We start from the raw sequence: 23,527 nt of genomic DNA, 5'->3' as shown, positions 1-23,527 counted from the left end.
TATTTACATAAATAATTCAATTTATCTGCAATTAATTAAGAATATGAAGAAGTTTGTTTTAAAGCTGGTTAATTTTGATACTGAAATATTTACTAGTTATAGGACACTATAAATCTGTTCGACACATCAAAATATGATGGAGCCAGAAGAAATCAGGGAAAAAACTAATAATAGGAAAACAAGTATCAGTTTTCCTTATTAAAGGACTGCACATAAAAACTGTGCACATAAATCCAGGTTCAGAGTTATGGGCCCTGCTTGCAAAAAGAGTGGACTGCAGGGAAGAGACTGTCTCAGCAAATCTTATCTACCTGTAGGTTAGTCACTTCTCAGCACGGACAGTAGTTTTCCACTTTAAACTTTCAACACAGAGTCCAAAAAAGAGATTAAAATTGAACCCTGAAGGACTTTCAGATTTCTCATAATGCACAATCCTGACATACTAAACAACAGCAACAAAAACCTATCTGCATCAATGAGAAGTCCAGTATTTATTACAGCGCATACTGACAGTAACACATTAAATCAGAAGTTATGGCCTCGACGCACAAATTACTGATAGTAACTCTATAACTATGTTATTCAGGAGGCAAGACCAGATTATGATAATAGCCATTTTGGCCTTAGAATTTATGAAGCTATGAATATAAATAAGAAAATGATTTACAGAGCGTGGGTTATTTTTTTCTGATGTCTGTCACACATGGATAGCAAGAGTGGAAACCACATCCCTTAACAGGGAAAGAGCTCCAGAGAAAGCCAGATCGCTACATACAAATACTTACCTTGGTATTTTAACAAATTAAACTGAAGTCACAACTCATGAAAACACGCGATGAAAGCGATCTACGTAAAGCAAAAGATTGCATTCTGCTCTTACGCATATTGGATATTATCCTACATAAGCATGCTGTAACACTCCAACCACAAGGCAGATAGAAAACCCAAAACAATTGTAAGCTGTGATTGTTACTGAGGATTGCTTTACGTCACTTACAGCTTTGTTGGGCTCCTCATCAGACAGGCTTTTCATGACAACATCCAAGCTTGGGTCTTCTTCACTGCTTGGGGTTTCGGTGCAGCTGTGATCCTGGTGGAAAGGAATGAAAGCAGTCTTTAATCAGAGCTATGATCCCCCATAACAGCTACAGTAAAAAACAAACCAAAACAAAACAAAAGCCAATTTTACCTTTCCTTTTGTTTTTCTAAAGAAGTAGCAGCGTGAAAAAGTAAAACTAAAAATAATAATAATAAAAAATAGATCCACAATTAAAGCATCCTAATGTCAGGAGACAAGTGGTACAAGTTTTCAAAGGCAGACCTCAGTCTGCACTCAGCCAGCCCCAAGTACAGCGAGGCAGATCTGGGTCAACACTCAAGGCCAGGTCAAACTGGAAGCCTCCTCCTGACCTCTGGAGAGGGAACAAGGCTGCCAGCTGCTAGATCAGCTACTAGAGCAGGTTGCCCAGGGCCTCATCCAACCTGGCCTCGAACACCTCCAGGAACGGAGGTGTTTCTGATGGATGAAACATTGTGAAAACTGATCTTTTGAGAGCAACGAATAACGTACTTCACTTCTGTGAGAATGCCCACAGCATTACCCCACAATGTACTCTTATCCTGTCTTGCAATCCATGCAATGAAGCAAGATTTATTTTAAGGCTTATTTACCGTATTACATATAGAGATATTAGAATGCCTTAATGAATACAGAGAAAAGATGAAGAACAGTGTATGATACCTACGGCTCCCCGATACATTTAACACCAGTTACCCTAATTAAGGTGATCTGACTAGAGTGATGTTCAGTGTATGTACTACATGATACATATTTACTCTGCATTTCAAGATACAAAAGCACAGTCAGGCTTTCTTAGGACACAAACAGCTGACAAAAGAAAGCAACATCAAGTTCTATACAACAAGATGCCAAACTAGAAGTAAAACACAACATTTACAGAGGCAACGCATATAGTAAGAGCTTGCCAGAAATGCATGAAGCTCAGCCCACACATCCACCTTGAAAGGCAAACATTGCACTCGTAAGACTGAGCTTTTTTTTGCTTCCACATGCTGGGAGAGTCTAATTACAGTCTTTTGGCCACAGAACAGCATGTGACTAAACAAAGCTTTGTGGTCTGTCCCAAAGACACAAATATTGAACAAAGCTTGGAACAAATGCAGGTATTAAGAAGTCAACAAAAACGGAATGAACTCGGGCTCTGTTAATTGTAGAGTAATTTGCAATCCACCAGCTGCACCTGGAGCATCCTGCTTTGATGGGGAAAAGAAAAGCCAAAGCACTGCCCCAAAATGACTCAGATCCAAACATAACCTGAGCAGCTCTCTCCCAGTACCATGCAGCTTTGTGTCTGTATGGAAGCAGCCTGCATTTGTCAACTCAAGGCAAGACCAAACCCCAACTGAATTATAAAGCATCTTTTGCTTTATTAGTGCAAATAGAAATAGAATTAAAAAACAACAGTAAGGCTAAACATGTGCTTTATCTAGAAAATTTAGTTACACTGTATTGAGATGTCAAAATGGTAACAATGGGGTGACACTGCAGGGATTCATGATGCACAAGGGAGCAATCAGTCTACACTGGGGCCGAGACAGCAAGAACAGTCAAGAAAAACACTGCTAACATTATCATGCTAGGGCAGTTTCTGCACTGGATGATTGCACGCTACAACAGAGCATGGAAGCTCCCTGCTCTACCAGCCCTTATCTTCTGTAGGAGAATATCCGTGCTCCAGGCCAAAGACTGCTGTTCCAGCCTGCTGAAAGGAGCAGGACAGGAGATGGCAAAGTTTTCCTTCAGAGACATCTCCTCCTGCACAGCAATTAACCTGATTAACAGACGTCATTACTGCACTCCAGCTCTATCAGTAAAGATGAGAACAATAAAAAAAGAGATGGGGAAAACACACCTAGTAGGTCAAATTCCTACCCAATGCATTTTATGATCCAGAGTATAATTAGACAAGGTGCTTCAATTTATAATGAACCGGTAATGATGATTAATCTATCTAATTAAGCAACCCCAGATTAAAACAACAACATCAATCCCCCAAATGAAAAACAGCAACAGAACAAGTCCCAACCCACAAACCTTACCTCAATAGCAGGGTGGGTGCTGGTAGGCAATGGGAAAGGAGTAACAGCCATCTGATTGACTGCATCTTCATTTCTGTACAACATACAAGCAAACAACCAGCTTATTACAAGGTAAACCACAACAGCCAAACGTTTCCTTTGAGTTGTTTTTGCTCATTAAGAAAACACTACTACTTGGGTAAGAATTGCTTCTTACCAGAAGTCAGTCTGGAAGAGCATTTCATTTTGGCTCATGTTCTTTGCTAGCAAATAGATTACATCCCTTCTTGGGACTGCAGAAATTTCAGCTGGGAGATCCTGACACTGCAGTCTTTGGAAATCTAATTTAATGTGGATTATCAGAGGATGCAGCTGGAATTTATGGCCCCTACATATCAACAGGTGTGCTAATGCTTTGTTAGCCTCTTCTAATAATGTCTTTGCATGTTAACTGCTTGTTTAGGCTGTCCAACATTCACACTGCTGAACACATTAAACCTTCTGCCAAAACAGGCTACTTTTTTTGTCCATACTGCTTGTGGTCTTTTCTAAAAGACTCAATGCAAAAAGTCAGGCAAGTTTTTAGACAAAGAAGGGAGGACAAAACCTGACTTCCATTATGTAAGAGAGCATTACCTTCCAAAGATGCTTATTACGTATGGCATCTCCTGCACTGTCAGGAAGACACTTGACTACCCTAACTTTCAAAATCCTTTCTTATTCAAGACCATTCTGCCTTGCTAACGTTCGACCATAATGTGCTTAAAAGTGCTTTATAGAAATGCCTGAAAAAAAAAGAAGTGTCATTTTATCTCTCAAGAGTTAAATAGACGAAGCTAGGACGTTCTGATTACTGCAAGTCAACACTATAAATCAATAGCTCTCAGCAGAGCAGCGTATGGGAAATTCAATCACAGGCATTTGACATGATAAATCCTACAGGCAAACGTTGGTGAATTAATTTACTTATCTTCAACCAACCAGCCATACAATTCAAAGGGATCCACTCTGTGACGCTCGGTTCTGTACAGGCTCCCAGCTCTCCTCCTGGCCCTGCTCAAAGCCTTGAAGAGGCACCGGCTGCACTGTGAGCGGAACCAGAATGCCCGGGGTGCACACACATGTGCACAGGGCCATGCAGAAAGCTGAGCAATGCACAAAATGAAGCCCCTGAATTTTATAAGCATTTCAGAGTCTTCAAGTTGACTACACTCTGTAAAGCACATTAGGCAAGGACATTTTTCTTTCTCTTATGCTCTGGAGACATCAATCTAATCATATCGCTCTTCTAAGCTGTAAGAATAAATCAGCAAATGTAAGGTGTCTCTGAGACCAAGCAATTATTGAACTGCACAAAATTTTCTGACACTTTATTTGGAGCACAAACTGGGGAAACCAGCACTTCCCCAGCATACAACATGGGCTACGCAACTTGCAATTAGCAGCAAGCCTGGAAATAGCAAGGTACTATAAAACCTTTGTGAGAAGCAGCATTCTAAGAATTATTGCACGTAAGCTTCACGATCTGCATGACAAAGGAAGATGTAATCAATACAAAATAGTTTCTATTTGGTATATACACACAACATGTTTTTCTTCCCTCCCCCCCCTCGGTGCCGGGATAACATTTTTATGCAGCTTGAAGCGGATGGCCAATTCTATTCCAAGCAATAACAAAACCCCTTACAGTCATCGTTCCCCTGGAGGAAGAAAGAAAGAAAAACCAACAAAAAATCAAAAAAAAGCACGAGGTTACAAAATGTCTCAACTTGTAATCTCCCCCTGCTAGGGCTCCTTCATATTTAAATACTTTAATGCTGCTTCAAAGGAGAATGCTTCAAAGCTGAATCAAAGAGTGAATGCGTTTTAAAGCGACGGAGCTAATAATAAATTGCTCTTTCTGCTCTCCACTTCCCTAAGTGTCCTCAACTAAAACATGAATTTATTTACAACTAGAAGGAGCGACCGCTCCCTTTTGATGCTGGAGCAGACAGCTCAGATGTCTGAGCATCACATTCAAATTACAGTAACTGCAAAAAGAACATTTGATATATTTGCCAAGAGCTGCTGCTCAGGCGTTCCCCTCCGTTATCTGCAGAAACAATAAACATCCCCTGCTCTCATCCTGCCCTCACCCTGGTTTGTACAAAGCACTGGGCAGCAGCCCTCCCCTACAGCTGTTTGTATTTCACCACCTCTATGTAAATCAAATGGGGATGGAACTCAGCACTCCTCCCACAGATGCTTCCATTGCTTCTAACCTCTGAGGATGGGCCTCTGAGTGACAATGGGGATGAGACCTGGCTGGAGGATGAGTTCCCAGCACCATTAACACAGGAACGCACAGCTTTCCTCATAGCAAAAGGTCACAGGCACCAAGAAAGCAGGGCATGAGTAGCAAAGGCCCTTTAAAGGTTACAGAGCTCCTACACTTACAGATTCACTTGCTTGAACTGCTCTATCTCACTGCATTTCTTTTCCTTCCAAGTCTAAGTGGAACGCCTGAGCATTCTTTGTCCATCCTCACTGCCCAAGAACTCAAGTTTTGCTCCACCTCACTGTACCTCTGCTAAATGGGGAGACGTGCAGCTTAAGCAAAGACAAATACTGTTATTAACCATCACAAATGCCTGGCACATAAAACACCCAAGGAGATCAGCATGCAAACATGGACCTAATGGGATGGCTCAACTGAAGTGACACGGTGAGGATCCAGCTCAGCAGAGCAGCAATGCCGAGCCACCTGATGGAGCTGCCTGGCACTTGGAGGATGTCACACACAGCTGGAGCCGCCTATGGAGCACTGCAGAAAGCTTTCCTTCTAAAGGCGACAACCTGCAGCCACAGACTCAGCCAAATTCAAGTTTATTTGCTCACTGGAAGAACACATATATTTGTAATTCTTGCATTCAGGTTCTCCATCTTCATTTGAGGACAAAACACTGAGTTTGCTGAATCATAGAATCCTCACTGCAGAAGAACTTTCTGATATAAACCGTTTTTCCTTCTCCAAATGCAAAATCTTATGGTTTTATTTTGCATCTTAAATGGATGAACATTTAAAGCGTGAACCAAAAATCCAAAGGACACAAAACCCATTCTGTTTTGGGAGGTAGGGCATTGAGACTCCTACACAAGGCAAGTCTCTGTGAGATGGCTTCAAACTGCATTTGCCACAGGAGCACGGAAGTTAACATAGTGACTGTGGTCAGAAATGCCACTGGGTCAGAACAAACCCCTGAACAGAGCTGTTTCACCACACAAAGACCATGCAGTGCCTGGGCCACTGGTTTGGCTGTCAGATGGGGCGAGCACCTTAAACATCTTGAACTTGTTCCTGTAGAAGGCTATGAAGCATGAGATGCACTGAATCTTAAAAAGAGGGGGAAAGTGACTAACTGCAGATCCTTTAGATGCTATTACAAGCTTATGTAATTAATGAGACCTCTGGGAACCGGTGCTGTGTTAAGACCTATATTTTGGAATCTGGCCAAAATCAACTCCTTTAAATAATCACTGTCAGTTTAATTGAGGAAAGGATGCTCATAAAGCAGAGTGAGAAACCCTGAAATATATAAAGGGATGGCTGTGATTCTCACAACACTCCTGCACTGTTTCATCAGCAAAAAATTCAGGAGTGGGAATAAAACCGTAACACCACCTGGGTATAAAAACAAATGTGTAAAGACTTCTGCAGTGCAGACTGCTCTTAGGTTTTTAGTAGACGGTCATAAAGATTGAGGACACCCATCTTCCATGCCTGTCATCGTCTCCTCCCTCCCTGCATCTCCAGCACAACCTAGTCAATGACATGTATTACATTTACCATAGAACTTTCTGGGCTTCTTTTGTAACTGATTAAGGACTTGGTGGAAACATCCCCCTGCCCTGCAAGTGAACCAAAACATCAGGAATAGGAAACTCCTGACACAGTTTCCTGCTTCAAAGCAAAGCAGCAAATTGCTTATCACAGAACATCCTTCGTTTGAAGAAAGTAAGGCCCCGGGGTATGAGAGAAAACACTTTTTAGTATTAGATAGTCCAGGAGTCCCACCAGTTTTGCTTTCATGCCTCAGATCAGCTCTCTCAAGCATGCAGGAACTTTTTAACCTGCAAAATAAAGAGTTTATGGAAAACTGATCTACTCGGGCCTTATGTTGTTGAAATCAGAATATGAGTATCTTCATGAAGATCCAACTCCATGTTAATTCCAGCAGCACGCATCACTTTGCTATGGTGAGCTGTGGCATCCACTCACATGTGCTCCAGGATGCAGCTTAGCTCCATAACGTTACGGGCCTTCTACCTTTACAAGGAAGAGGAATCAGTAACAGCACTCAAGAGGAAGAAAGTATTACTTCTGCCGCAAGGGCTCCTCCTTGTAACAAACGTAACGGTATCCTGCTCTTTCCACATCATTAAAGCTGAGGGGAACACATCTGAATCCAGCCAAGCAGCAAAGTGACCAGGAATGCTCTCAGCCGGCTGCTCTCAGCGCTCCGCTTTCATCTGGAAAGCTCCAGCACGCACACATGGGAGAGATGGATGGAGACCCAAGATGCCTGCAGCTCCTCACGTTTAGTAGAGCTGGCACCACAGCACATTAAGCAGTGGCATTTCAGTACCTCCATTTTAGATTGTAGTTTTAAAATGGTTTGATGAAGCAAGCAAAAACCTCTACCAAACTGCACCCAGGGCAAGACTTATGCAATTGGCACAGCCTTGTGTTTTTGTATTCGATCACATCCATTCACTTTGAGGTCTAGAGTGTAGGAATTGGAAGCATCGAGGCTCGTGAAATATATTCACAAGACAAGTGCTCTCTCCTTGAACTTCATTTTTAAGAGAGACAAGTTAGCTCTGCTGAAACTTTGATACCCCCCTCTTACTAAAAGCACCATTTTTCCTTGCATTCTGGACAGAGCTCCAGTTACCAGCAATGTTCTCTCACAGGGAGAATTTCCTTTCGCTGCTGTTTGAATGGCTGCTGGGGTCAAGTGAGCAGGCTTGTCAGTTGTCAGTGTGCTCCAGTGCAAGGCAGAGAGCAGGGACAAGATGCACGCTCTTTGTAAGTGTAAAGACAAGCTCATAACCTCAACAGCAGCATGTATGACAATTTTTGTAAAGCCCCAGGGGGAGCGACAAGAATTATTCAATGGTATTTCCAGTGTCTATTAATTATGGCTGTCACAACAACTTTTTGCCTTGCAATTCACTTCTACATACAGAACTTGGAAAAGGGGAAATACGGATACAACTGACATTGTTTTCACTTCTTTCCGTATCCATGGGAGACTCGAGTTAATGAGCACGCCCTGCTGCAGCCCTGCAGAGCCTGGCCCTCAGCAGGCAGCTGCTGCTCGGGGCAGCAGGGCAGGCTCACCAGAAGCCCACACTCCCAGTGCTGCCTGACAGCACTAAATTGAGCCCTGGGTTTTGGTTTCATACGTTCTGCTTCTGCCTCTGGAGGTTCCGTACCAGACACATTTTCCATATGCAATTAAGTAATGGTGAGTGAGTTGTTGTACATGACATTTAATTTTCAATAGCTGGGGAAAGTAACACGGGAGCTGCAGGCAAGACCATTAATCTCCTCTAGATCCTGTGTGCTGCCAAGTATAGCAACTCATTCTTCACCGAGCTAATGCTGCTCTTCCATCATTTCTGTGTATGCTGTACCAGACAGAGCCATGCGAGTAAATGTACACATTTATATGCATTCATCCACAGATTATTACATTGTTCACAGGTAAGCTGAGTATGAGCAAAGGATATAAAACAATATCAAATATGATGCATACACTGGTGAGAAGACCACATTAATAAACTGGAATGGTTGATAGTGCCAATAGAAGCCACTGCTGGAACAGAGGCATTCATGAAGGTCCAATATATTAACGTTGGACCTTCAGCAGCCCTGAGATGAATAGTTAAGGAAAAGCTGTGCAGATAAGTAACAGAATATGCTAAAGTATGAACAAATGCTTTGATGAGAACTGTTCTTACCGTATGAAGACTAGCTTGACTTTTGACGGGGCAGTCTTAATTATTGCAGAAGCATTCTGATGACTTCTTCCATACAATATCTGATTGTTTATCTGTTCAGAGGAAACAAAAAGTTTCATGTAAATGGAGTTCCTAAAGAAGCACGCATTGTTATAATTTACACCACCAAGGCACAGGACAAGGAGGTACCGGTACATAAACCTATCTGCATAGTGCTGGTGAGACAGAAACACTGATGTTGAGGCACTAAAAGCCCCTTTTGGCCACAGCTCTGCTGCAGAAACACCATAGGACAAGCAAACAACAATGGCTGTCACCATCAGTCAGCCACAGGAGGAGGAATCTGCAGCTCAGAAGCAACACTAACACCTTCTCATCAGGCTTCTCATCGTTCCTTTTGAAAGACAGGCACTTGTTAGATTTCAAGCTCAACCTCCTTCTCCTGCTGATTCCAGGATGGACCATAGAATTGCAGAACTGATTTTTAAGATATTACATTTTCAACATAATTGACTCCAATATAACCAAAGGAGAAACCACTGTATTAGCAGCAAAGTGTTCCACTGATATAAAAGAGCAACCAGTGCAGAGCTAATTTAATGCTATTAGTGACCTCACCTACTGGTAACCAGCAGGTCAGGAGTTAGATGAGACAGAAAGGACAGTTTCAGAATCGACCACGTTACTTTTGCTGTGAACAATCCAACACCTAACCACTGCAACAAACACCACGTACTGCTTTGGATGTCACTTCCAAGTGTGAGCCAATCCTGTAGTTTTCATGGGGAAACAGCATGGCCTTCAACACCCCCACAGCCATCAACACCTCCTACGGCCTTCAGGACTCTTCTGTCTGCAGGAGAACAGAAGCCCTTTCCCAATTTGAGACAAATAAGGTGCCTGCTGTCTTCCATTGCCAAGCTCGGCAAGTGGCACCTTGACAATCACAATGGCAGCTCCAAGATGAACCGAAAGCATACTTGGTATCCTATCTCAAAGATCGCCTGTGGTGTAACATTTGAAGTGTTTCATTAACCTCCCAGCAGCTTGGTGCACCCCCATGTCCCAGCCCCCTCCTGTCCCTGCCTGCTGGCACTCTGAAGGTGCTGACCTGATGGCAAAGTGCAGCCACAAAGGCTGTAAGCAAGAGCAGCAGGCAGCCAGATGTACCACACCAAATGTAAATGAAGGAAAAGCTGTGCCGAGCACCATGGCAAAAAGAAGGCTGCGTCAAGGAGGCTGACAAAACCCTCAAACATCCTGATGGTTTTCAGGTTTAGAACTAAGCTGAACCAAACACGCAGGCAGGTGAGGATGAATGGATCAGTCTCCAACACTGATAACTCAGACTGGAATAAACATAAAGGTAACTCCGCTCTGTGGAAGAACAATTTTTACCTGCTTGCTACCAAACTCAAGGCAAAGCATTTCTTTACACGAGCAGCTATTCTGTCACAGATGAAGAAGAAAACAATATGAATACGGAAACTAATCCAAGTCCACATTTCTGTTTTGTTTAAGAAGAGACAAAAGATGACACTGAGATGAGTAGCATATATCATGTAGCTGTCAAAAAACCTCACTGGGAGCATCTTGATCGGATTAGTGCACCTCGGTGCTGCAGCAATCCCACACCCCCCAAAGCAAGCAGCCCGCTCCATGGGAACCCTTTGTCTTTTCCTCCCACTCTTCCTTTACAACATAATATTTACATTCACATTTGATACACCAATGCTGCTTAAAACAATAAGGATAATGGACCCCAGGAACAATTTACCAGTGATTACAGCAGGGCTTCTCATTACTGGAAATGTTTGTGTTGGATTTAGGCTTTGTGTTCTTAGAAGAATTTTTTACCCAATGAAGAAACAACCCGCCAGCCTTGCAGCCTTGTGTCAGCAGTTCAATAACCAACATGAGCACAAGAATCGTATCCCCAGTGCTTGATTATTCACATAGACTGACCTGCAAACAATTTCCAGCCCGTGTCCGGCTCAGGACCTGGGGCACAAAGGAAACTCAGGCTGAGCTTCACCTTCCTGCATGTTTAGTTATGTCATTTCTCCAAGTCCCCCTAAGAAGTTATTTGCTGGGAATGCTGGATGCCTTACTAATTGTTTGTATTTAGTTACATTACCATCAATTTATTGAAACAGCAGGCTTCTTCGATGAAAATTTATAGTCTTTACTCCGGCTAAATTAATGCTATTCAGTAGATATATCAAATAGTCCAAAATTTAATTAGCTCTGAGCTAGGTCTGTAAGTTATAATTATTTAATTATACCAAAATGAAGGGGTAATCAAAGTAATATATCTCCGCAAGGTTTTGGACTGTTCCACACAGCTATTACAGCCAAGATTTGTTATATAAATGCATATATATGTATATATATACACACACACATATATATATACATATATTCGTAAAAAGGTCACTTTCTTTTGCAAAGTAAATCAGTGATACTCCAGATTCAGATACCACAATGAAGAGCAAAGCACAAAAGCAATAAAAAATAAAACAAAAAGGGAGCATCCAGGATTTCAGCAGCAGCACCATTTTAATCTTTCAAATTAAATAAAGAACCAACCAAAGAGTCAAATGCCATCTGTCTGAGCTTCACTTCTCTCTTTAAGATTAGAAAAGAATAACAAAGGTTTGACCGAACAGAAGAGAAAGCTGTGGGGACACCTCATTGTGGCCTTACAATATTTAAAGGGAGCTTATAAACGTGAGAGAAAACAACTTTTTATGCAGATAGACAGTGACAGGACAAAGGCAAATGGTTTCAAACTAGGGGATAGGAGATTTAGATTGGATGTTGGATGAGTTTTTGACTGATAGTGGTGAAGTGCTGCAACTGCTGCCCAGAGAGACTGTGGATGCCCCATCCCTGGAGGTGTTCAGGACCAGGTTGGATGGGGCCCTGGACAGCCTGGTGTTAGACCAGATATGGAGGTTGGTGGTCCTGCCTGTGATGGGGGGTTGGAACTTGATAATCCCTGGGGTCCCTTCCAACCCGAGCATTCTATGGTTCTATGAAAGAGGTTGGACTTGATGATCTTTTATGGGTCCCTTCCAACTTGGGATATGATTCTATGAAAAGGAACAAACAGATCTAAGCCTCAACTCCTCGTTAAGTGCCTCTTTACGTAACTTCATGGAAAGACAGAAGAGCAGAGAGAAATCCATGAGCGCACTACAGATACAAGGTCAGAATTAAGTTCCATCCCTGATAAGCCCAGCACAGGCCTACAGTGGGTTTTTATCACATATCCCATGCATACAGCTTTGTTTTACAGTTTCACACACAAACACCAAGAAATCTGAACTTCCAATTTAAGAGAAAGACATTTAAAAAAGCCCAATTGTTTGCTTCTCAAATTTTATAGAGGAGAAACATTAAATATGGGTGTTTTAAAAAGAGCACTGTTTTTTACTATGTGGCAGTAATGAAAACCAATAAAACGGGTATCATCAGATTTTTATGAAATTCAAGTCAGACAATATCCCAAAGCCAGCAAAGGAACTGGCGCAGCCTCCTGGAATTATGATTCCTTTGTAACAAGGCATGAGATTCCCTCTAACCACAGGAATCGAAACATTCTGAGATTTAATCAGGTTCTCTGAAACAACAGGAATAATTTCCAAAAGCTTCTTATCAAATACACCCAAACCCAAAGCAATAGGCAGGAGGGAAACAGTGGAAAGGAAAAATGCTGTTTGGAACATGAATTCCTTTCTCTTTCCCAGATTTCTCCTGGGAGGGGAACACAAACCTGGGGGGGGGTTACCTCTGACCAGGGAGCTTCACCATTCAGCATCAACAGTTGCCTTGCAGCACTAACCTCCACTGATAGCCTAGATGCAAAGCTCTTGTGAAAAGCAGTGGCATCCTGATACAAAAGGCCAAGATGATGCTATTGTTCTGCTGTTACCTTCAGGAAACAAATCAGAGAACAGGAACAGGAGTTGTGAGTGCTGTCCTGTAAGTAGGAATTTAGAAGGTCACCACTTGAGTTAATCATTCAGGGCTTTTCTTATGGGAGAGTTAATTCTTCCCATATTCAGTTATTGCTGCTTTTGACAGATGGTGCTGCTTGGCCCAAACCAAAGTAATTACAAACCCCACAGCAAATGAAGAGAGTAAAACACCAACCTGCCCCCATTCTAAGACAGAAGTGACATGGCTTTGGCTGGACAGCTCATTTGTTTGGGCAAAATACTGACATATCTGATGTGTTATTTTAGCATCACTTCCATTTATCTAAGATTCTTAAAACAGAATCCCAGGAGAATCATCCAGCCTGAAATCCCTCTGGCTTTGAGGTACCACCAACACAGCACTACCATGAATTGCCTCAAGCACAGCTGCCTGAAGGTGGCTCCTTTCAGAAGTGCTGCATCCTCCTTGTGCTACACAACCAGAACTGCTTCCTCCTGTCTGCTGACCCATTCCAGCAAAATAAGCAGGGCCAGGAGGGAGGCAGAGAATCCCAACATTGGTAACTCAGCACAACAAGGCTCCACGCAGGTTGCTCTGTTAATAGAACACAGTTGACGTTGAACGACAATGATGACAACAGTCCTAGGGTGGATTATTCAGAGTGAATAACATGAAGCAGAAGGGCAGAGCCTGCAGCACTCAGAGCAGAAGGGCTCAGCACCCCAAGGCAGCACGCAGTGCAGACACCTGCATGAGCTGCAGGCCAGGCAGGGGCATTGCAGATGGCATCTCTGCTTGGAAAAAAACCAGATCAGCACAACTTGCATCATGTTAAAAATATATTACTCTGTGCAGGGTGCAAATTCTGCCCTGACTACGTTTTCTCCATGAAGGGCAGGAGAGAATGATAGCACCATCTCCCTCCAATGGCACAGCCACCCAAAGTACATCACTTGAGACTCAAAACTGATGTGCAATCTGAGGTGCAGCTATAAGGATATTTAAAGCATACCACTGGAAAAGAGTAGAGGGGTGTCTGCCTGCTGACAAACAGATGACAATTTGGGGGAAAATGTCTTTAAATGCTACCAAGTGCTTGCCAAGCCCCAAAGCTTTCTATCAGAAGACAACAGTCAGCCTGCAGGCAGAGCCATGCAGGGAAGCACCACCCCAAGGAACAGAATTTGCTTCTCCAGCAACAGGCAAGGAACCATAGGAACATTTCAGCACCTAAAGACTGTACTCATAGCCTAACTCTAAGCCTTAGCTGGAGAAACCCAAACAACCTGGATGTGTCACCTCTCCTACCTTGTCAATGCTTCCGTTTACCATTAGTGCTCTTCTAACACTCTTTGTTGTTTTAACTGATGCTGCAAGTGAAGCCACAACCCCTGCACTGCCGGCAAGGAAGAAGCCCAAAGCCACATTCCTACCTCAGCAATGCATAGACTTCTCAGGTATTCCTAATGGTGACTGAAATGGTCATTGAACCCAATAGTTATTAACACAGACTCTGCCAGTGTAAACGCCCGCTAGTTTCATTTCAACGCTGCTCACATATAACACTGAAATGCTTTTAAAGGGCAAAAAAACAGAGCCGTGAACGATTGACCACCGGTGTGAACACAAGACGTCTGCACATGAGTAATGCGCAGCTCTTTTCTTTGTAGTGCAGGATGTTTTGCCACGGGATACGTACCCACCAGGGACCAGAATGAGATCACCACATCCTTTCACACAACTAACCGCACTTCTGCCCACCAGTGACACACCTCCCATTTGATGGCAAAGTTCACTGAGAGAGGCAGTTACTGAAACTTTGAACTGCGGTTTATTTGAAATGAGACAGCAAATGTCTCTCTTTTTTCTTTTCCTACGGAAGAAAAACAACATTTTATCTCCATCTTGGCAAGGAAAAGGAAGGAGGGCAATGCAGTGCTTTTGGAAATGCTACTCACAACATGGCTCACGCATGTAAATACTGAGCCTCGAGGTACATGTGATTAATCACAGATGGTGCATCTTTCAAGCACAGCAATATTTAACATGAGATCAAACACGCCACGAGGAATAGCTCATGAGATATAAGGAAACCTCTGTGGATCCTTCTTTGTAAGGAAGTGCATCGATATGAAAAGCTCATTCATGTCTTTCCTTAACTACCTCTTCTATGGCATACGCAGAGCAAAGCGGTGCCTTCCAATTGCTGTACACCCAGAATTCAACAATTTGACTTTTTCCAACTATTAGAATCAGGCACCAGGGAAAGAAAACTGATTTGAAGGAGAAAGTCATTTACCTGCACTGCTTTAGCAAGGTACAGACCTGCACGCCATTCATCACACTTGAAAAGAAAATAAACCTCAGATGTTGCTATTATAGCAAGACAAGCCTTTCTTGAACCATGTGTATTGAAAACCCATAATTATAGAACTGCTGGAAAACGACAAATGCTTAGAGATTTCTGATTGCTCTCGAGGTATCCCCAGGCATTCCAATTGCTTTTTCTCAAGACACGAAATGCGAGGAAATTGTTGGTTCTCTGATGCCACAGTGAGTTGCTGAAAGATCAGAAATCACCACCCATGGATAGCAGCAGGCCACCATATACCTGCTCTTCAGAGAAGGCTTCCTTAGAAAGGAAGGATCCCCAATGATGGTTAACTTTTTAAGCTGCTGAAGCAATCATGATCCAGGAAACCACTGCAGGTACTGCAGAAAAGCGTTGTTTTGCAGCAGCCAAAAATCACGAGGTAAGGGAAATCCATCCAAAATGACGGAAGGAGCAAAAAAAGGAGACAGATTTTTGCAGGTGATCTTGCGTCAGATGTGACTAAAGAAAATAAGTATTCTAAGTTACACCAGAACGAAACAGATTACAGAGTGAGATTTCATCTTATTTTCAGAATGGGGGATATCCCTGTCATCTGTAAAAATACACACGGTAACTTTGAGGGCGTTCAGATTTTTGTTCTGTTTTTTAAACGTAAGGTGTGAATTTTCTTGCAAAACCACACAGGCACTACAAGGACAGATTTACTATTCTCTGCCTGCCTTTCAACAGTCCCTCACCGTGCGTAGCTTGTGAACATGCTGAGAGCACAGACCTCGCTGACAAGACATTAGTTTTCACAGGCCAATGATTTTTGTTTTGCTGAGAACACATTTACCTGCCAAAGGCCAAGTTCTCAGTTGGCATAAATCAGTGCTGTTCCTTCCCTCAGCCACCTAATTCCACTCACAGGCTTTACTTCTTTATTTAAGGTTCAAATGATAGTCTCACATATGCCTCTCCCTCTTGCCATATGAACCTTATTTAATAGTTAAAAGAAACACTCACCTCTAGAAGCTCATCACCAATATGCATCCTTCCATCCCGTCCTGCAGGTCCATCTGGATTGATACCAACTACGAAGATGCTCATGCGAGAACGGTCTTTGTTGCCAGCAAGGCTCAGCCCAAGCCCATTTTTGTCTTTCTCAAGCTCAATAATGTGCAGCTCTCCTGGTAGATCTGCATATCGTTGCCTGATCTTTTCTGCAAAGGCCAAGAAACATGAAGTTACAAAGACAAAATAACTCACATGTAGATGCTCAAGGGCGCACAAAAACATGCTAGAAATAGATGGCTTCTCAATATCTGTATTTTAAGAGGTCTTTTCCAGCACAGAATATGAAATGACATACGATGTACATAACCCCTGTGTTCCCTTCACAGCTCATGTCACAAAGAGGGACAACAGGCTGCTTTTAGTTGCTCATCTTTAACCTGTGTGACTATGGACTATAGCAAACCACCCAGTTGTCTCTGTATCACCAATACTGCCAAAGAACACTGCCAAAGAACACTGCCAAACATGAGAACTGCACTACTTAATTTATACAACAGGCTGCTTCTGAAATAAGAATGTTTTGAAAAGAGGGGAAATGAAGGAATCCCCAAATTTACCTTATAAAAACTATCAATTTCAGGCAACTCTCAAAGTTGCAGCTGGTTAATTAAGCAGTGCAGGCAGCTGAAAAGCCTCCATTACAGACATGCTGCAAAGTCACATCTCAAAATACAGCCTTCTGTTGTGCTTCTTCCTGGTGGTTCAGGAATACGCTCACAATGCTCTGCTTACCTTTATGTGCTGCTGCGCAGATAATTACTCAAAGCAGATGTCAGTGGCAATGCCCCATGAATGATTATGTTTTTAAATGATACTAAGGCAGTTACTTGTCTTTCACCTACATTTCAACCATTTCTGTGACAGAATGCAATACATTCACAAAGTTATTTGAAGCACGATGTGCGCCTGTGGAACCAAGTTTGCTGACAGTTCAACTTGAATGTCTTCCCTTTTCAGCGCTGGCAGACAAACATTTGTTACTTGTGCTTACACACACAGCAAGGGTCATTTTTTGTCTGTCTGATCATCCTCTGCAGCTCTGAAAGCCAGCTCCCCAGCCCCAGCTGCATCCCACCTTATGGCTGGGGCCATGCTTTATAAATGCAGATCTCTGTGTTTTGCTGTGACTGGGGATCACCTTCAGTATGAAGCCCAAGGTGAAAGAAACTGCTGCATTATGCATTAAGGAGAGCTAGAAGAGATATTACATGCCCAGCCATATCCCTGAGTCAGCAGCTGCAAGACCAATATTAGCTATTACCATTCCACCGCAGGGAAGCACGTTTCGATAGCACGATTTAAGCACGTTTCCATGACAACACAGAAGAGGGGAAGGAGCTGGGGAAGGTGAGAGGGAAGCATCCCAAAGTGAACAAAAGCTGGAAGAAAGAGGATAAAGTGGAGGAGAGCACAACACAGCCCGTCTGCAGGCTGCTGGGTGACCGTGCCATCCCAGCTCTGCTCTCAGGATCCTTTCAGATGATTTCCAGCTTCAGCAGCCCTTCCAGTTCAGCAGAGACAGAGGAACACGCTCCCATCTCGAGCTCATTTGCACTGCAGGGCATCCCCCATGCTCTAGGCAGTATGGCAAAAAAACAACTCTCCTGCTGCTGTATTTATGGGCATCTTCCTGCCTTGCTCAAAACCCCGGTGGCCTGAGCCTAAAAGCCTGGGAGGCATGTGCTAAGGGTTAGACATTATCCCCGGAGAGCTGAACTTGTAAAGCCCTACAGAGGTCTGCACAAAATCAGAATATCATAACAAATTAGAAACCCCGCTTGTTACTATCAATTATATGCCAAAAGTTCATAGAACTGCATTAAACAGTAACCTGTGCAGCTGCGTGGCTCTTTAATATATTTCCGAACTAATGGGGTCGAAATGTAATTAGGGGAGTGATTTGCTACTCGCATTTTGAAAGTATTATTTTCCTGCTTGGAATGCAGGATGCCTCCTGTCTGAAAGCAGCAAGTGAGGAAGGTCTCAAAATGATGCTGGTGGAAGTGCAGCAGATGTGAGCAGAGCCACGCACGTTCTGTTGTCACCACCAGTTTCACCTTCTGTTGCCATTAAGCCAAGCCCAGCCCTGATGGCCACCCAGCTGCTTCCTACCTACCACAGCTGGGCAGCAACCCAGGCTGTTTCCCAGTCATAAGAAGAGGACAGCAGCAGAACTAAGTTTTCTTGGAGAACTCACTTCCATGGACAAGAGAAGGATGCTGCTGACCATTGCCCTCGCTGCTTGTTTTCCGTGGGCAGCACATCTCAATCCCATTTGCTCAGAGCACAGCAAGATTCTACAAATACACTGTCAGAGAAGCATAATGCACCTGTCAGCTCTGCAGGGCTTCCTCTGCTGGGTGGCACAGTCTGTCTTCCCACTTGGGAAAAATGCCAGCGGCTCAGAAGTACATGTACATTCCTCCTCCATCCTAGCACTAAGTGAGCTTTAGTTCTCCAAAAAGTAGTAGGCAGGGCAACTGCTTGGGAAGGCCCTGATGTGCCTGCATGTGTCTGGGCTGGCACCCAGATCAGCACTCCAGCTGCCAGCAGTCCCCCTCTGCATCCTGCTGCCAGCCTGGCAGGAGGGCACGATGCCCAGCATCACAGGAGACACCGCAGGCGTGCACACGGTGACGAGCAGGGACAAGAAGGGTCACTCCACCTCTAGAGCCAGATCTCCCTGCTCTGGGCAAGCTGTCCCATCCTCAAGCAGCAGCAGGGTCTGCTCCCAGCACCGCCGTAGCAATGCTCATCCAGTCTGCATACAGATCTCCTTTGGGCACCCAGCTGACTTCTATCATGCTGGAATCACATTCCCAGTTTGCCTCTTAATAAGAATCTCATAAGATTATTTAAAACAAGTATTTACTGCTTAAACAAACGTGCATCTAAGGCATCTTCTCTTTAATGCCTTTTTCAGCTGCACCCCCCCTTCCAGCTGGTATTGCTTTCCAGCTCTCTGCCTAGCACTGGGGAGCCAGTTAGCATCTGCTTTTGCAAAGAATCCCATTATCTGCCTTCATTACCAGATCCCTTACACGAGGCAATTGTAATTCTGTTGTTACTGCTGTACACATGGGACGCAGTGCTTTGTGCCGGCGCTGCGCCGAGCGGTTTCCACCATCGGCGACAACACAACTATCACAACTTCTGCAAACACAGCACCCGTATTTAACCAGCCATGGTTGGATCCTGTTACTTCAGAAATACTGTGCAGACGTGATGAGAACTAAAAGCACAGGCACACTGCAGCCATCACTCCCACAATAACATTCCCCAGTTCCATTAGCAGACAATTACATTTCCAAAGAGAAGCCCTGGAAATGGAAGACAACTGCTTTCAAACAATATACTGTTATGCTGCTGCATATGTTTCCCCGATTCAGCCACTATTCCTACTATATTAAATGGAGAGATAGAAGAAATAAATGGGGAAGGTATGGCCAGGATATTGCAGTTTGCATGATCTAGTACTGCAACAAATGCACGTTTTATCTGTGCTGAAAAAAAACAGACCCAGCTTCCCAGGAAGGCAAGAGGCTCTTTAAATTGCAAAGACATACAAAGCATTGCAGAAGGCTGAGGAGCCTGTTGCCCAAACCTGCCGAAATCTTCTGCTAAATGAGCTGAAAGAGAGTTCTTTTGCAAACGGTGCCTCTGCATGATGCAAATTAGAGTCCATCTAGAGAGGTGAAAAGAGGAAAAGAAACAGCTCTGGATGACTCAGCCAGATGATTGGTGTTAGTATCAAACTCTCAATATTAAACCTGCTCAGGCAAAGAAGAGGGGGAAGAAATGGGGGGCTGGGGGATGCACCACGAAAAGAAATGACAGAGAGATTTGTATATAAAAGGTGATGCTGAGCATTTTCCATTCCTTTTGTGTTGCCTCAGATAACTATTAGCGACGTATGCCGCCTTTCGGAGACTTTACCACGGTCTCATTTAACAGCCTGCATTCATTGTAATGGTTTCAGCTACCATCTTCTATCACATAGCACATAACCCGGCCGCAGACTGAGGCAGCAGTGCTGCAGCACCACGGCTGCTGGTTCTGCTTTAGTAAAGATAGGCATCAGAATGCAGCCAGCATCCTCCAACAGAGCCAGCTCTGCATATCAAACAACTAATTCCCTTCTTCATTTCACTATAAACATTAAAAAAAAAGAAAGAAGTAGGAAGTCCCTTGAAAGCTAACCCTCAAGCTGTGAGGGCAGCGTGTCTAATTTACTGATTACAATTTACAAGAACCTAAATAAGCATATTTTAAGGGACCGTAATTGAACAAATGGGGTTTAGAATTCTCCCACTACTAATAATATAATAAGCTTATTGTTTTAATCTTCCCACTAGCCCTCTACTGAGCTCCAAGGAGGCAGACAGTTCTTCAAACCTTATCTCAAAAGTGATGCACTCATCTGTTTTCATAAGCTCCGAACTGACAGACAGAAGATGATTTCTGTAATGCTTTCTTAAACTCTGTAAAATCACTCACAGTCCTCTCTCCATGACCAGAATGTGAGGGGAAAATAGGGCAGATCTATTCAAAACTGGCAGATCTAAATGGAAGGATGTTCCAACAACATCCTTCAGCTCAGGCTCCCATCTGCTTTGCTCCTTTCACACCATACAAATGCTTGCAATAGCTTTGCAGGTGGTCACAAAACTTGTCCCTCTTGTCCCTCACATCACTCTTCCTATGAGAGAAGGGAGAAGACCCCACCAGTCATTTCTAACTAATTGAGGAACAAAGGTGTAACGGGCCTCCATAACCTGTAACAAGTACCATTTTGTTTGGTTCCCACCAGCAGGTGACATTTAGAAACAGATATATATATATATATATATTGTTTTTTCTCTCCTGCAATCCAGGAATTGTAACAGCCAAGAGAACAGGAGAGAAAAGTGGTGCTCAGCCCCGGCTGCAGCCCACAGCACAATGGAGCATCTCCATTACTTGCACCATCTCACGTCATTGTTGCAAACAAATGGAGTTTTGCCACCTACTTTTTCCCCATTTCAAACCCAAAGCTTCTTCTGGAAGCTGCTGTTTCTTTATACAATATTTAGGATCTCTGAGGGGGGAGAAAAGTAAATTTTATGTTTTTCTGTCTTTTTGGTTAAGCACACAACGAGCCTATTCGTACTGATCTGAGACCTCGAACGCATCAAAGATGATCTAGTGAACGTGTGCTAAGCAGAGCATCCTGATGCGAATAATTGCTAATTATAAGGGAATCTCCCGTCCTCTGCACAGAATACTTCCACTCATTTGCCTTGCAAATTAAACATTAACCCTCATCAAAGCACTTGGGTTTACTCAGAAGCGATCTCTGGGTGCCACGATCTCGCAATCAGGCGCTCATGTGGAGCACTGGCACTGGACTCCAGCTGATGGTCCCACTACTCACAGCCTGTGATGAAGAGGACTGGCACAGGTTGCCCACATGCATCTCATGCCCTGCTCCATGGCTGATACACCCAGCATCCAGACAGGAGACAGAACGGGCTGGTTGTCTCAGCACACGCTGCCACTTGGTGTTTAAATGCAGTCAACAGAATAGAAGAGAAATAGCAATAAACACAGATAGCAGCAGTGGCATTTTTCCTTAGATAAAGCCCACTTTGAGCATACAAACAGTTACGTGTAAAAATATATCACACCATACAGGTTGATGCTCAGACCCACAAAAGGCAGAGGGACTTTAAACCAGTGGCATCCAGAAAAATGGGGGAGCCTCAAAAGAAAGCTGACATAGACTCGTTTTCAGCTGTTGAAGAGGCAACTGAAAAAATCCCATAGTAAAATATGGTACTGCGTAACATCACTCTTCATTCTGCCATACAGTATACTCCCATGAGGCCACAATACAACAGCTGCCAGCTCCTCAGCTGACCTATGGGTATGGTACCACACACAAGAACAGAGCAGGTCCTGCTCTGCTGAGCTGACCCAACTCAGTGCACCAGGAACTTAAGACATCTTCACAACCTAAGACACCGAGAGATACTGACTGCCACCTGCAAAGGCCCAAGGAAACCTAAAACAGCTCTAAGAACAGGTGGCTCGTTGTCCTGACCTCTGCACTGTGGCTGCTACACTGCAGTGTCAGCACTCCGTAAGGATGAATGATGCACAAGAACCCAGATTCCCCTGCAGAAGACATTTCAGTGATTTAAATCACATGGACATTTTGGAAAAAAAATCTCACAATTGGGATAGCAATTTCTTTTCCCACCAACTCCTTCTGGTAGGAGCAGAATTTCTGGCTTGCCCTGGCCCACCTTGCCCTGCTGTTCTCCCAGGCCCTTCTCTCTATGTGTATCTGAGAGCTGCTAGTTCATCTTATGGAGTATGAAACATGCCTGGGACTGAGCAGGGAGTACTGGGTGAGTTCTGAATCCATGACCTCTTTGCTTGGTCTCAACATCCATAAATTATCATTGCAACGTTTAAATTCTCTCTCCCTTGACAGTAATGCAGTGTAACCTGAGCTGATGGTATTTTATCTTTAAATAATGATACTCCCACAAAAAGACCGTGGCACAGTTATTATCTCGGTATCTTCCTGCACCCAGCCTAATTAAAGCGAGCAGCACCAGAGTACAGTCAAAAATGGGAAGTTTGTTACCTAATGAAGGATCGGCAGAAAAGCCCCAACTAACTGGAAAGGGAAGCAGAGAACATCTCTCTAAAGCCAGGATGCTGAGACATTTCTTGCACAGTGACTCACTTGAACCTCCAACAGGAACCTGAACCTCCTCCATCTAAAGGGAGACAGGATGGAAAAAACAAGAAGCTTTCGGACGTAGCAATAAAGGCTTTTTGACCAGGGAACACCCCCTGTACTGATGGGCCCAAAGATCTAAAGAAAATCCCTGGTGAAACAGATCAGAAGCCAACGAGCTGAAAACACTGCAGTAAGAAGCCATAGCACCACCCACGCTTGCTGAACTGGCTGAAGATCATGCCATGGAGGAGCTGTTCTGTGTTGGAGGTAAGAGCAGGGCAGAGAGAAGAGCAACACGATGGCTTGCAGCACAGGCTGGCATCACAGCAAAGCAATGCAGTGACACGTTGAGC

General features: G+C 43.7%; 1 protein-coding gene across 6 annotated transcripts in view; it reads right to left on the bottom strand.

The window, feature by feature from the left end:
- The window catches only part of PATJ (PATJ crumbs cell polarity complex component), a 136,608-nt gene that overhangs the window by 37,220 nt on the left and 75,861 nt on the right, over nt 1-23,527 (bottom strand). For all 6 annotated transcript variants that reach the window (XM_072343695.1, XM_072343698.1, XM_072343696.1 and 3 more), the window contains exons 28-31: nt 16,391-16,587; nt 9,106-9,197; nt 3,121-3,193; nt 998-1,090 (exon numbers count right to left, since the gene is read on the bottom strand). In XM_072343695.1, coding sequence (XP_072199796.1) covers nt 998-1,090; nt 3,121-3,193; nt 9,106-9,197; nt 16,391-16,587 — 455 coding nt within the window. The remainder of the gene's footprint in view (nt 1-997; nt 1,091-3,120; nt 3,194-9,105; nt 9,198-16,390; nt 16,588-23,527) is intronic.

The sequence above is a fragment of the Excalfactoria chinensis genome, chromosome 8 (genome assembly GCF_039878825.1).
Source record: "Excalfactoria chinensis isolate bCotChi1 chromosome 8, bCotChi1.hap2, whole genome shotgun sequence".
NCBI classification, from domain to species: domain Eukaryota; kingdom Metazoa; phylum Chordata; class Aves; order Galliformes; family Phasianidae; genus Excalfactoria; species Excalfactoria chinensis.
Note: the sequence above shows the minus strand (reverse complement) of the source record. Positions and strands in the feature narration are given on the sequence as shown.